At 39.4% G+C, this 15,202-nt stretch overlaps 3 protein-coding genes across 4 annotated transcripts in view; 2 read left to right on the top strand and 1 right to left on the bottom strand.

The window, feature by feature from the left end:
- The first annotated feature begins 1,356 nt into the window (after positions 1-1,356).
- bkgd (beta-keto-L-gulonate decarboxylase) lies at positions 1,357-3,831 on the top strand. The gene is made up of 9 exons (XM_077741077.1): positions 1,357-1,524; positions 1,628-1,958; positions 2,042-2,140; positions 2,250-2,323; positions 2,396-2,497; positions 2,570-2,746; positions 2,867-3,016; positions 3,232-3,348; positions 3,439-3,831. The coding sequence occupies exons 2-9, from the start codon at positions 1,892-1,894 to the stop codon at positions 3,610-3,612; spliced, it is 960 nt and encodes a 319-aa protein (XP_077597203.1). The 5' UTR covers positions 1,357-1,524; positions 1,628-1,891; the 3' UTR covers positions 3,613-3,831.
- On the bottom strand, positions 1,845-5,827 carry timm22 (translocase of inner mitochondrial membrane 22 homolog (yeast)). Its single transcript, XM_077741081.1, has 5 exons — positions 4,954-5,827; positions 4,624-4,820; positions 4,384-4,456; positions 4,120-4,301; positions 1,845-3,045 (listed from the first exon to the last, which is right to left on the bottom strand). Exons 1-4 carry the CDS (start codon positions 5,195-5,197, stop codon positions 4,225-4,227), a joined length of 591 nt encoding a protein of 196 aa, XP_077597207.1. The 5' UTR covers positions 5,198-5,827; the 3' UTR covers positions 1,845-3,045; positions 4,120-4,224.
- specc1 (sperm antigen with calponin homology and coiled-coil domains 1) overlaps positions 5,602-15,202 on the top strand; it is a 23,535-nt gene continuing 13,934 nt past the window's right edge. Inside the window, exons 1-3 of one of the 2 annotated variants that reach the window (XM_077741074.1) lie at positions 5,602-5,713; positions 11,557-11,728; positions 11,804-11,939. In XM_077741074.1, coding sequence (XP_077597200.1) covers positions 11,561-11,728; positions 11,804-11,939 — 304 coding nt within the window. In that variant the 5' untranslated portion in view covers positions 5,602-5,713; positions 11,557-11,560. Of the gene's footprint in view, positions 5,714-11,556; positions 11,729-11,803; positions 11,940-14,106; positions 14,421-15,202 lie in introns of those variants that run through there. The other variant, XM_077741075.1, reaches the window with a different exon arrangement.

Raw genomic sequence — 15,202 nt, 5'->3', positions numbered from 1 at the left:
TTCAAAGTTGCCTATTCTCTTTTCATGGGTCTGGAGTACCTGAGCACCATCATGGTTGTCATCCTCATCCTCTCCAAGCCTGGAACGTCCATCAGCGTCTTTGTCCAAATGTTGGAATGGCACATGCACACTTGTACTTTCTGCATCCACAATTTCTTCTGTTTCTTCTAGAAAAAGAGTGTCCTTGCCTTGTGGTGTTTGGATCTGTAATACTTTGCCTCTTAAAGTTTCAGTGTGATTGGTAGGAATTGCAGAAGAACCACTTGACTTTGGCACATTAATTGAAATTTTGTCTTTTTTCTTCTTTGTACCAAGTTTGCCCTCCTGCTTGTACCAGGGTTGCTTGTACTTTGGTTTGGATTTCACCAGAAAACATTTATTTCCCTACAAAATAACACAAAATTGGATACATATCATTTTTTATTTCTCCTCAAAGAGTGCAAATGTACTTACCACCACTTGGATGTCTTTGTCATGTGTGTCATCTTCATCTCTGCAAATATTGGAATGACATTTGTAAAATAATCTACTCAGCAAGAGACAAATATAGCTTATACATTGTGCAAATATCTTAATATCTGTATTAAATTATTAACTCAATTCTGCCAAAAAATAATCCAGTGATCGCAAAGTGCAGTAAAAGACTACAGAAGTCCAAATTTGTAAACATGATTAGCTAGTACATAAAACATGAAATGTCTTAAAAACTCACTCTGTTAGTGGTGATATATCCTCATTATCTTGATCAACTGTAGGTAGACACGCCCACAAATCATCATCTCCCTTTGCCAACTCTAAATATTTAAAGAAGCTGCCCATCACATAATTCTGGAAGAAGCAGAAAAAAGGGTTAGATAAAATGTTAACTCATTTGAAAATAAACAGGTGAGTTATTATACACTAGAAAGCAACGTCCAATGATACTTACATGGAATTTTCGATTCTTCTCGCTGGATAAATGTGTGGGCTTAGATGTGGTCCCCTCCAAAAATGAGAAGTTGTATTTTGGAAGTTTTGTCTGTCTTGCCCTTTTTTTCCTGGTGAGCTTATTATGGTGATGGTCATCATCACTGTGAAAAGAAGTGTCTCTCTCAGCATCCTCCAATTCGGTTTCATAGATGTAACGTGGAGAACTTGGGCATATGAGACTTGGAAGTTGGGTCACTGGAACTTGAGTCAGAAATAGGCTTTCTCCCGAATCACTGCAAAGAATATATCGTTCAGATTCTGACTATACATCATCATATCGTCCAACACTAGTACATTACAGTTACAAATTCACAAAGCAAAGAATGCTTTGACATTTTTGGTAAACACTGTACCTGTCAATCACAACGACATCTTTAGATGTTGGAATTTGGCGACTTGGTCCCGCTGAGCATTCGAGATCCTGCGATGTTTCCTTCACATTATCAGGAGGGGAGTTTTCTATAATGTGAAATTGTTTTCCTTCAGAAAAGACATCAACTCCAGCGTCGACCTGAGTAACACTAAGATCATCTTGAGCATCAAACATATTTGCATGTACGTTGGATCGCGAACACAAGTCTTACATTTATATCGGAAATAAGCATAGATCCATTTTATGGACTAAATGCTGTTTAAATTTCTAAATCATACACACTAGAGATTTGTCAAATTTCCCACGTGTTCCGGGTAAACTAGGAAGTGTTTTGCCATGTGACGTCAAGCTTCACCAAAGAACACATGAAAACAAGATAAGCATACCATCCTTTTATTGTTTTGTTTTTTTCGTTAACAACTTGCCTTGCGACGGCAGAGATAAACGACGATAACTATCTAACTAAAGCATTTGCTCTCTATTGCACCTCAGCCCGACGTTATTTTTCACTTTTCCTCCATCGTTACCAAACTACATTTAAATCCAGTCATGGCAGATGTCAGCAAAACTGAAAAGTTTCAATTGCATGTCCCAGATTTGGAGGAACTACGTTCTGGTAAGAACTGTAGTATATTTAAATCGACACTGTGGACGATCATACGAGTGTAACAACTCAATAATACATACTCCCTTTTGTAGTATTACAAACAGGGCTAGAGGACAACTTTGCAGAAGTTAAAGTGAGTGTTATGGTATGTCCGGATCTCACAAAGGAACCATTCAACTTCCCCGTTAAAGGTATTTTACTGTGTAACAAACAAATTCATGTTTAACCAGGGCTGGGCGATTAAAAACGATATTTTTTCTGCACTACTGCATTCATTGCACGTGATGTTTTCCTCTTCAGGTTTGTGTGGAAGTCCTCGGGTCACAGATGTGGGAGGTGTCCCTTACTTGGTCCCCTTGGTTCAAAAGCACAAGGCACGTTGGCCTAAAGTTCACCCAGTTTCCAATATATTGTATATATATCGTTATCACGTATTCGTCTAACAGGAATACAACTTGAATGCTATATCGAAAGAGCTGGAACTACAAGGAGCATTTATTTTTGGGGCAGGAGCGGTTCCTTCAAGGATTGTGGGGATGAATGCTGAGGTAGAATTATTGACTTGGATTTTTTTTAGATGCAAGGGACTAATAATCTTTGTTGCATATTTTCTAACCCAGTTAATGCCAGTGGTTCTGACTGAAGCCGATGGAAGGCCTGCAGTGAATAGCAGCTACTTCTCCTCCATCAATCCAGTGGATGGCCAATGTTTGCAAGAAAAATACAGCGACAAATTCTCTGACTGCAACTTTGGACTGCTTGGGAATCTTTACGCTTGTGAAGGGAAGCCAGGAAAGGTAAGACCACAGGGACGAGAATAAATATCAAGATACAAGCCTTTACTATGGTGAACATCTTGATCGCATTTTGAAGGAATGGACGTCAAGTAATAAGTGTTCTCCATCTGTCTCCTCCAGGTTATTGAAGTCCGGGTAAAGAAGAGAACAGGAGATTGCAGTATTGTGACAGCCTTGAGAAAGACTCTAGAAGTTCAGTACCCAGATAAAAGTCTAGCTTTGGGTGGTACGTTCATTATCCAGAGAGGAAAAGCCAAAATCCATATCATGGTGAATATGACTGTCTATACTTGGCGACTCTGAAAAAAAATTATGGAAAATTGACTGCATATTTTGGTTTCTGGGGCCCTCATTCCAATATGAATTTTATAACCAGCAAAATCTTTCCAGTGCCTGATCATGAAAAGCTGCCTGCTTCCTTAACGCACTGTAGGAAACTAAGCCAATTGTCCATCACTTTTGCTAACGGTTTATTATTTGCACAGCCCAGAGAGTTCTCAGTCTGTCCACTTAATTCAGATGAAGAGGTCAACAGCTGGCTCAAACATTTTGAGGTGAATGCACCACTCATCTGCCAGACAGTTCTGGTGTCCAAAGATCCGGTGAGTATATAAATGAGTACAGCCAAAAGGTTTCTCTTTTACCCTGGTCAACTCCTATGTCATTTTTTAATTTTTTTTTTTTAAATCAAGGGTTTGGACCTGCGTGTGGAACACACCCACTGCTTCAGCCACCATGGAGAGGGTGGCCACTACTACATCGATACTACACCTGAAAGCGTGGAGTATTTGGGCTACTTTGTTCCGGCCGAGTACATTTACCGCATTGACCGGCCCAAGGACACCCATGCAGTCGGAAGAGATTAAACAAGGGAATGTGCCAGAACTACTCCCAACAGTCTTTCAAATGTTTGATCAGTACCACTAATTGCAGTTCTTGTGAAACTAATTTTAAATGTTAGTGCTGAATACCATTGTAGTCCTCTCTGCCTAACTGCATACAACCACACAAAAATGTGAATGTATCTACCCTGATTGTCTAAGTTTGAAATTTAAATGAAATAAAGTAGGAAATCTTATTATAAACCCAAAGTTTTAAGACCTACAATGTTTTTTTTTCAGTTTTGGGAGAAAAAAAAACAAGACCCCTATATATTCACATTAAATGTCTTGTTTATGACACTAATATACATTACAAATCAGGAAGAAAAAAAAGTATATTTACATCTTTGAGCAGTGTTCTGGTCTCACTCCATGGAAATGACCAAAAAGATAACATAATATTTTTTTTAACATATTGACTTTTGCACAGTATTGGCCACCCATTTAACAAAAAATGGCATTTTGTAAGATGACCACAGAAATCCAACGAACCTTGGTTGTAATTGGCTTCTGCACAGGTTGTCCATTTGCAGACTAATAGGCGTGCGTCTCCCATATTTGGTCTGCATAAACTCAACCACAGTCACAATAGTTGTTTTACCGCAGATAATACTCAATGGCTGCAGAAAAGGCGGCAAAGCCCCCGCATCCTAGAACCCCGGCCTTTGCACCAGCTACACAAATGGGGGAAAAAAACAGGTACGGGCATAAGACAAAAAATGCAAACAACATCATGAAAATAGGAGCTTTACTTACCACGGAACCCAATTAGGCCTCCAGTTACACAGCCACTGTATACTGCATTCTTCCAGTCTGATTTGCCCCGATGCTGGAAATAAAATAGACCCAAATAATTTGGGTTTTCCTGCTATAAATCTTTGGTCACATGAACACTATGTGGCACAATTGGATCCATTGAGATGAGAAATGACAGTTGAAATGAAAAATTTAGATATGAAATTAGAGCATAAACAACATATTCCTCAGTTTTCATACCGATTCAATGATGCACTCTGTGCAGGAGAACATGGCCCCTACAATAGCAAAGTTCTTAGCATAGGACATGCCCCTCTGGCCCATATCTTTGAGGACTTCTCGTGCTGTGGGGGTCCTCGTGGGATCCTTGGGATCGAATCCCACGTTGGTGTCGATGCCTGCGGTGAAGACACCGAATGCTCCTCCGAGGACAAACCCTATGTAGAACAATCCAAAACAATACATGATCTTGATACATATATGCAATCTCAACTTGTTATTATATAGACATAAACGTGTTCAGCACGTGTACGTGACACATAAATAGTAACATTATAACATTGTATTTACCTCCAACGCACGCTAATAGAGACTTGAAGGCGCAACTCTCCATTGCCCTCTCGATCCTCTTCTGCTCTTCGCTTTTTGGGGGTACCGGCAGTCCCCCCATGACCCCAGGACTCAAGTCCCTTACGGTCCTTTTGTCCCCGATCAAATGAGCCAAAACCATACTGTACTGGATCGACGGGCTTTCCACGCTCGCATCATATGGAGGGGAACTTTTAGAATCTGCAGCACTAGTGGGGGCAGCCATGTTTGCCAATGACAGCGATTTAGGTAAATATAGTTGTCAAGGAGGAGGCGCACTTTCGGTCCGTTCGACAATATTATACGTAGTTCCAGTTTTATTTAAATCAAAATGAAGAATAAACAGTGATTGAAATTATTGTTTAACAATGATCAATTTATAAATGTTAAATTCACCCTGGAGTTGGATCCCTCCTTTGTAAATGTGTCAGATTATGTATATCAAGCTATAGTATGAATAAGGGAGTGTTTAATTTAGCATAATATATAGTTAACAAATACAAGATAAAATCGGATAAATGCTTTGTTTTACTGATGCAACAGTGAAGCTGTTAATAGCGAAAAGGCGCAGTGGTGAGCCGCACGGACTACATTTCCCGCAGTGCGCGCAAAGGACTGCGCCAGGCGCTCCACCTATGGTGCGCCAGCTGTGACTTGAGACGGCAGTCAAAGCGGTCGAGGCGGTCGCGTCGGCTGCATCCTGGCCCGACAACAGCCGCGTCTCGGCAGCAATACAGAATAGGTGAGGAAAAATAATAATAATAACAATAATAACACAACTGCAGCTCTTGATCGGACTAATACTCATTGCTTGCCTTGTGTCATTTGGATAAACTTTGCCTTTCCTGTGTATGATGGTCATTTACAAGGAGAAATCCCAAGGACCATCATTTTAAATCGGATGACAGATGGTTTGGTAAGAGGAAACGTCGATGATCGTTTATTAGATTTGAGTATTTCGACGGTATATGATAGATCTGTGGATGTCATATGTTTTGGGGGATGAATTTATGACGCTGTTAAACTGTATGGTTCCTTAATTGGTCTGGTATGATGACTTTAGTATTTACTTCTGTTCATATTCATTTTTTTGTCCCAAAGCTTATTATTAGATCAATGTAAGATAATTGTTTTTATTTTGAAAAAAAAATCTGTGTGAAACTACTTACTGTTCTTATGCTGGTCAAATTGATATAATGATAATATTCTGCCTTATAATTAGTAAACAGATATTTTCTGTTTTTATTTGAGCAAACTCCTGCTGACTAAATTATGAGAAATATTATAGAATGCTTCAAACTACTAGTTTGTGAAGTCCAATTTACCATCATACAGAGCGAGCTGTTCCTCATTAGTGAAGCTTTTGGTAAAATACAGCAGCTTAATGTGCTTTGTCAGAGAAATCTTGCTGTTCAAATGGTTTTTAATGGCCACTTTTCTTTCACTCAGCAACACGCTTGGCACGACTGACTTATTTGTTGGCTATAGACCTAATTAATATAATTACTACCGCGTGTCTGCAGTTTGGAAGGCTGCTGGGTGATAACGTCATCAGAAGTCTCTATATTGCAATGAAATTATAAAAAAAAAATGTCTTGTGTACATACATGGTTGTTATGACATTGGATTTTTTTATAAATCAATGAATAAATGTTTGATTGTTATTTGATAAGGTCGCCAAAATATTTCGTGTAAAAAAAAATGGAAACAACAGATTAAGTAGGGAAAACGCCTATCAAATTCTATGTATAAATATACAGTGTTGTTTTTATGCAGCCGCTTGACTATGAAGTGGATTTTACAGTCATATTTTGGGGCGCAGCAAATGAGAGCTTTGCCTTCTTTCATCTTGCTTTTAAAATATCCAAAGAGAAAAAAAAATACTTTCCTATATGCACCAAAAAGCATAGCATGCTGAACGTAAATGTTGTTTTTGCGCCAAATAAAGTCTATCCTTCCCTTTATGGTTTACCACAACAGGATATGAAATAGTTACAGGTCTGCTTTTGGGGGGAATGCGAACCTCAATATGATTCTAACAGAGTTTAATAGTTGTTTACACTTCAGAATTCACTTTACAACTAGTTAGCTGTCTGTGATTTGGGGTTTTGTCCTAGACTTGACATCTTGTGGAAACTGAAGTCATGAGCCTCAGTCTTTTTTTCATTTGGCTGCTCTCATCATCTGTTTAAATCATTACCCAGGCAGTTCCTGTCATTTACTTGCTATTTATAGTCAATGGTTTAACTGGGAAGGACCCATGTTTCGTGGCACATGCCAGAGTTGGCATGAAACAATGCTCAGTGGCTTGAAGCGCTGTTGCCGTGGGAATCATTCAACAAGACTGCCTGATTCTCAACAGGGAATTGAAGGTCTCGTTTTCAGTGCAGCTTCTTCCATTATCCCGCTAATAATGCTTTGCTCCCGTGCTGGAGTACTTTGTCTACACGTGGCGCTAATGTGACCTTGTGATGTGGTACGGAGGGTGGAAGGAAGGCGGGCTATTATGAAATATGCTTGGGTCATGATGATGATGATGATGATGATGTAATAAATCATACAGAGTGACTTCTGAGGGCCCTGCCCTTGAGCAAAAGCAAACAAAAATGAACGGTGGATCCTTTCTTGACAATAGAGCGGCTGTGGGTGTTGATTCAGTATTTTGTTGGATACCATTAATAGATTTATCAGAAATTCTGTGAGTCATGGCTAAGCAGCGAATATACAGTGTTTGTCCTCGTCTAGTTGGACTGAAATGTCCTTCAGTAATGTTGGCGGCGTTTTAATTGAGGAAAGGAGATGATAAGGTTTTGAATGCCATCTGGGAAAAAGTATTTGTGTCATCTAAAATATGTAAAGTATTCCAAATGGTCCAAAGATATTTTACATCTGTTTGAACTAAACAAGCATTTCTAAAAAAGTACTTAACCTAATAAAAGGCTGCCACTGACAAAAATAGCGACCATTCACTGCCGACCCTCCCAGTTCACATGAACTCATTTCAATAATCATCAGAAGGATGAGGAGAGCCACGTGATTGGACGTCAGAAAGCTCGAGAGATCATTATCTTGTTTAACAAGACAGGCGAGTTTACAATGGGAGCATGAGTGAGAATAAATGTGAAATATGTGTCTAGAAGGTGATTACATAAGTAAAGATGAAACAGACTAAGATTACAGATTCAAAGCATAATGCCGCACTCCCAAAAACTGCAGTGCCTCTTTCGCTCTCCCAAGCCTGCCTGGCCATTGAATGCATGACGATGCCTGGTTGTGGAAAGTCATTGAGCTTTTCTTCTGCTGGATGCTGGCAAGTGTTTCTATGGCATTGGCCCGCCTAGTTGAAAAGGCACGCAGAAAAACGGCTAACGTCTTTGCAACGTGGCTCGGGCTGTTTATCAGTCTCGAAGTTTGACACAATCGGAGCAGGAAGTTAAGCCATCGGGGAGCTTGGCTCAAAGGGACTTGGCCAAACAGTTTGGCTCGCATTATCTAAATGTCAATGCTGTTGATAAACAGAGTCCAGTATTACTATCACCTTTCCACTTTCAAGGCATTTAAATGGACTATATCCTGCTAATGACACAGCATCAGGAGCAACGTGAAGTTCACTGCCTTGCTCAAGGATACTTAGACAAGGTCAACAAGCCGAGAAATCAACTCCACAACCTTTGGGTTGGGGAATTGCTACTCTACAATGGAGCATATTGTTGCATAAAACTCCATTTTGAAGTGTTTTGTTATGTATTATCCAAAAAGAAAATGTTTGAGCACTGATAGAGCTGAAAATTGTAGTATTGTGGTAATAAATGTGCCATATTATACATATTTTATCATTTGAAATGATTTTAACTGAGGTTTGTCACCATGCATGCACACACAGAGGGACAACCATCTGAATTATGCAGGTCCGTGGGAGGGAGCCCACATGAAAGGCGAACGTCCATGAATACTGTCGTTAGAAAGACCCTGGTACTAGAAACATTCTGTCCAAATCCACTCCAAATTTGCCCAGTGTTATATTTGTATGCTGGCAAATTCCAATTCATACCCACATTTCCTAGATTGCGATTTTCCCAAGTCACCCGAGTGCGCTTCAGTTTCACATCTTTCCAGGCTTGAAGGGCGCACAGAGGGAGCGTATAAAATATCTCACAGCGTGAAGCTAATAATACATTCTTCTGCTCTGGTTTTAGCTGAGCTCATGATTCTTAGAAGAGCACCTCCCTAGATTTATCTGCTTTAAAGATGCCCACGTGACAAAATTTCATTTCTAAGGGTCATTCCATCCCTGGCCAAAGCACACTTGGCATGCTACCTACCCACATGCTACAGCCTTGGCATACCATAGGATGTGGGATCTAAATTACACCAGAAGAGCATAACAGGCCCAGATCTCTAGAGAGAGAACCACCCTCACATTAGGGTAGACTAGCATTATTTGCTATAATATACACATACATTTGCATTTTACACATTGTTTTCAATAGAAATGTTCAGTCAAAAACAAGATTAAAGTACTATTTTCAATTTACTACTTGGAAATGTATGTAATCTGGATAATCAAGATGATGAAAATCCTTGTATTTTAGGATTAGGATTGTCAAAAGTTTTAAAGTATTGATACTTAAATGTTTTCTAAAACAATAACAATGCCATATCAATAATACTATGAATACTACTACCTCTTCCTAACAATATTAAACTACAGCAATTTTTCCAAATGGCATTAAAAAGGGTATTGACAAGCACTATTTGATAATAGGAACATAAAAAGTACTGCAAAGCTACTGCAGCAATAATATTCCTTTCTACACGCAATTATTCAACATGGGGTAGGAAAATATTGCAGTATGAGGCTTATGTCATATTTTTTTTTAGTTCCGTCAGCCTTTGGAAAGCTACTCTACAATCAAATTCGCCAACATCCTTAACCCATTGTGTGCCATTAACCAAGACGGTTAGTGCAATCGTCAAAACTAAATCCAAACTCTTTGAATGAATGGCAGCCAATGAGTCTAAAATCTGTGGTGAGCTCCACACATCTAAAATTGGAGGTTCCCTTCCTGTGTAGCGTGCCAACAATCCACACTCAGGATTAAAATCTAAACAGCAGAAATATTTGATCTTCCCCCATCACTCCAGTTCAACAGCTGCCATTTAACCTCATTTATCTGCCCATGCTCTACAATACAACTGCAGTATTTTAATTGACTTTAGGCAGTCTTGCTCAAACTAATGTAGGAACTATTAATGAATTCAATAAATTCCATTCATAAAATTCATCTCCAGATCAGCTAATATTGGGCTCTTGGTTAATGTCAGGTTACCTCTGAGACATCTGGGTTTTTAACTAGGCCACCATAAAGTAAGTGGGACACAGTTTTGGCTCAAAAAGAACTTGGCCTCATATTCCTGAAGTTCTAGTAAGGCCATATTTCAGATTGTTTCCCTCTTTGAAAATACTTTGCAGTGAACCCGAGTCTGAAAACAACTTAGTATATGTCCTACTGTTTGGCTTTTTCTTGGTAGAAGTACACTTGCACTCTTCAAGTCGTGATGTTCCCAACTTGAACACTGACGAATCAATTCCGTTGGAAAAAGGTTCTTGTTGCTGTGGTAGAATTTCCTAGGAAAAAAAGAGGCATCACAATGGTTAAACTATGTGTTGAAGTGCAAGAAAATAGTCACTTGACTGCCTGCAGAAAACTTGGAAACATATGACTGTAAAGAGACCACAAAAGTACTGATATAAGCCAACAACATTACATTGCATTTTTTAAACTGCTCTATACTCTCATTGTTTAATTTATTACTTACAAATGTTGCTTAATTCCTACAATCTGTCGGCAAAGTTAGTAAAATAGTTGAGAAATGAGGAACCAGTGTTCAAGCAATCCATGTTAACAGGATTGCCCTTAAAATCTTCATTAAAAAAACTGTATTTTACACATGTGCTGAAAGTTTCAGATTTGAAAGCAATTGTATGCTCAGAAATATATCCTATCTAATCACACTTAAAACTGGTAGCCATTTTTCAGGTGGTCATCAATAATTGCAGCACTTTTTCTCATTCTAATCGCAATGACAACTGGACTGAAAGAAGAGGTCAAGGTACTTCTTCCCTGATCAATAACACAGCAATTCCTCCAGAGGATATACAGTTATATACAGTCACGAACACCGCTCATTCTTCTATGTTAAGTGCACTCCCACTTCCTTCCATTTCCCACATCTACTCTGGCCTTGCAGCTGAGTATGTTTCCTTAAAGACATAGAAGGCCAACTTCTTTGTCACAGCCTGTGAGTGTAGCCTGCAACCACATCCTGTCAGAGTCGGAAAATCCGGCTACTCAATTTTCAGTTCCCCAAAAGAAACATTATTTATAGAACGTCACAATTGCAGACGACATTGCTAACTGCTTTTCACATTTCATTTTTCGAAACAATTCCATCAAAATGTCGTGTTTCCAGAAAAAAAAAAAACTTTCCTGAAGCTGGCATTTGAAATAAATACATGGCTGCCCCATGCTTTTAACTGCTAATAACTTCCTGAATGTTGATCATTTTTTGTTGTTGTCACACAGTCATGATTAAAGCAAATGCCACCAAGTTGGGGCCCCCCAAGACGGGCCTCCAAGAGCGTGCTAAGCAGGCCCCTTTACCGCCTTGTTCTTTGCCTTCTTCGTCCACCACCAGCGCTCTGAGGTCTTCCAGATCATCCTACACGTTGGCGTCCGAGCAACGACTCGTCAGGGTGAGCCAAAATCTAATATACCTCAAGCATTATTGCTGTTACTGCTTCAGTTACTAAGGGCACTTCTGTTTTCAGCTTAAACGAGCCAATAGCGATGATGCCCTGGTGAAGCCCGCACTGGGTGGGGCTGCCTCTGGCTTGCGCATGAAGAAGACCGTAACCACGGGAGCCATCTCAGATCTTGCCGAGAGTCGCCCACGTGGTCTACTTGGTAAGTCACACATCCCCCATATAAATCTGAATATGTGTGCTTTTAAAAAAATAAAATAAACAGCTCTGAAGAAATAACACATTTCTAAATAACCAGTGTAGAACTGGTATACTACTTTTTTTTAGGGTGCAGAAACATACAATACATTGGCTATTTTACAGAATCATGTCAGTGCTGCATTGTGACAATATATATTATTTTTAAAAAGTGTTATGTTCACTGGAAAGAGATATGTAGGCGGTACAATTTCAGACTTTAGGCAGTAGAGGGCCCTACACACTCATTTTGAACATTTCAGAGGGGAAGGCCTTACTTACCATTTGCTGTAGTATTTGACGTTGGCCACCTTGTGGTGCAATTTTGTCAAGAAGAGACCAATCCTTTTTGATGGGACTTCCAAAATTGAACCTGAAACACATTAGGAATCATTTATAAATGATGTTTGACAATTGAATTCTCAATGTTGGGTGTCATATGCATTTTAATGGGAAACTATATTCATAACTTGGCTGCCACAGACAGCATTAGACGTCCATTGCAGTTTGACTGTATTAATTTGGAACACTTTTGCTTGGTATCTTTGCTTATCTTAGTTTAGCCACCAATGCACTTCTCCCTCTAGAGGCTCTTTTCATTAAAGTAAAAATAATTAGGTTTCAACTTCAAATGAGAAGAACCCTAAATAAGCAAAGCTTGCACTTGATTAAAAAAAAAGCACAAAGCATGGAATCTTCTCTAATTAAAACAGCGTTATTTCCCACCGTTATTCGTTTGACTCGAGTGAGAAGTGCATAATAAATTAATCACTCTTCACATACTCACACTGGCCTAGTTTAGTGAACTGATTTCTGCTAAGCAGCCATCAAGGGAATGAATCTACTAAATAATTCTTTGTCATAAAAAGAATGTCGTGTGCAATATTTTTGCTTGTAGGGAGAATCAAGTCGTTTTTTTGTGGAACTGGACCATGGGTGCCTCGTTCTCAGACAATAGGTTCATGATGACTTATTTAAAATGTCCTTCAATAATTTAGTGAAGCTTACTTAGGAATAGTGGTCCCAGTGGAGGAAGGACATAGACAATTCTGCTCTATTCTATGATATATAGTATTCATATTTCCCTGACTGTCAATCATTTTGGATTCGGGACTGCCCCATTCCTCTATCTGGCAACTTTCCTGATACTGCATTTTCAGCTCAAATGTCATCATAGCCTGCCACGGGCATCTACTCGTGATGAACTCATTTTAAATGGATTGCTTGTCTACTCTTATTGCCAAATAGTGCATTTAGGTTGTACAGTTTTAACATTGGAGTTAGCCGATGTGGTTTCTTTCAGTGGGTTTTGTAGGCTGTCGTATCTGGAGATGAATTAATCACATGTGTCTCAAGTCTACTGGGGATGATTCAGACTGGAAATGCACACGCAAATATGGACACACTCAGCTATGATTGAGGCATATTGACACAAGCCCCAAAAAGATAATAATTAAGATAGGCTCAGTTTAGTTGTATGTCCTTGATTCACTGTTCAATTTTATAGCCACACAATAACTTGGCTATATATAATAATAAGGCTTCTACCATACACACATTATTAGTCACCCTTTCTGTTACACATTTGTCAAAAATAATAATTAAAAAACTTTGCAATAGTATATGACACAGGCTAAAAAAAAAACCCCAAAACATTGCAATAGTATGACACAGGTTTTAAAAAAACAACAACATTGCAATAGTAGGATACAGGCTAAAAAAAAAACCCAAAACATTGCAATAGTATGTATGACACAAGCTGACAAAAAACATTGGAATAGTATGACAAATGTTGTACTGAAGCTGAATTTTAAAGGAAAAATATCACTCTGATAATCAGAAGGCATTCCCAATCAGTTTCAGTTAATTTTGGCACAAATCTACTAGTTGATGATGACCAATGCAAGTAGTTAAAACAACATTTATGTATATCTATATATACTATACTATATTATAGTGTCGAAAATGGTATGGAGTTTCTCTTTGAGTTGTAAATGTTAGTAGGATAAGAACATTTCATTGTTCTAGTAAGGGCTTGATAGGAGATGGTGTATAATTCCATGTGTGTGTGCGCTTATGACAGCGAGAATTTGCATGCGGGACTAGGGTAGACCACACCTCCTGATCCCGTTGTTATCGCAGCAGTAATGATGTGCATATGATGCTTGCCAGCTAAGCACACTGTCACCCTTTAGTGGGATTCGCGCACTCGTGTGCTTCAAGATCCGTAGCGAGGAGGAAGAAGCGGGCGTTGCTTCCTCCACTGCGACTGAGTGCTGGCGATTGTGGATGCTGATCAAATGCCAGCACGCTAAGAACACCCCTCCACACACTCGCGCATCACTCCGCCGCAGCCTGAAATTGTCGGATTTGTCCTCGCCGTGTGGAGTCTCGCGTTGGACTAACATGGGCAACCAAGCGGGCAGACCGGAGGATTCAGAAAGAGGTCTGCCTCACTTCTATCTATACTTTCTTTTAGAAAGATTAATGATCTGGGATGAGGTTGACAAAGTAGCATTTCTGGTCTTGCCGCATATCTGACGGACAAGTTGGGACGGGTGATTATTAGTTTAGATGCTCTGCAGTACTTGAGGATGGTCGATGATGGGGAAATTGGGAGAGAGTTGTGTTTTTTGGTGGACGCGGTCGGCTGGCGGCGGCCTTTTTGTGCATCTGTGTGCAGTCGCTGGAAGTAGGGCAGAAGGAGAGAGCGCTTTGTCTGCCGGGAAAGCTGAAAAGAAGATGCGTGAGGAGCCGGTAGCATCCATCGCACGTCTTTTATGCAGCCCAGGGCTGAATATTTTTCCATTGCAAAGTCTGTGTCGTAGGCAGAGACTTAAAGCTGGGGACAGAATGTTTCAAATGTAGAGTAAATCTGCCGTGATGTCTTTTTGCCATTACTCAACAGCCGCCTACATTAGCCAGTGGCTCAATTTGGACTGGTTTTGACTTGTATATATGGGCTTGGGCAATTTATCCATGTTCTGATTTTTATTCAAGTTGGTTTTAATGATAAAAAAAGAAATAACTTGGTCAAAAAAGAATTGGCAATCATTTTACTAAGGAAAGAAGTTGTTAGTTTGTATTTGGGAGTGTGAATAGAGAGAGAAAAATGTTATATTTAAGACAGATTATTATTTTTTTTATCAAATTCCAAGGTTTTATTTTTAGCCTATCTCTTTTGTTCCTGCTCTTCACTCTTTTCCCGAATCTTGTTGCCTATTAAAG

Source organism: Stigmatopora nigra, chromosome 19 (genome assembly GCF_051989575.1).
Source record: "Stigmatopora nigra isolate UIUO_SnigA chromosome 19, RoL_Snig_1.1, whole genome shotgun sequence".
In the NCBI taxonomy this organism is placed as follows: Eukaryota; Metazoa; Chordata; class Actinopteri; order Syngnathiformes; family Syngnathidae; genus Stigmatopora; species Stigmatopora nigra.
The sequence above is the reverse complement of the archived record's forward strand: the minus strand, read 5'-3'. Positions and strand labels throughout refer to the sequence as shown.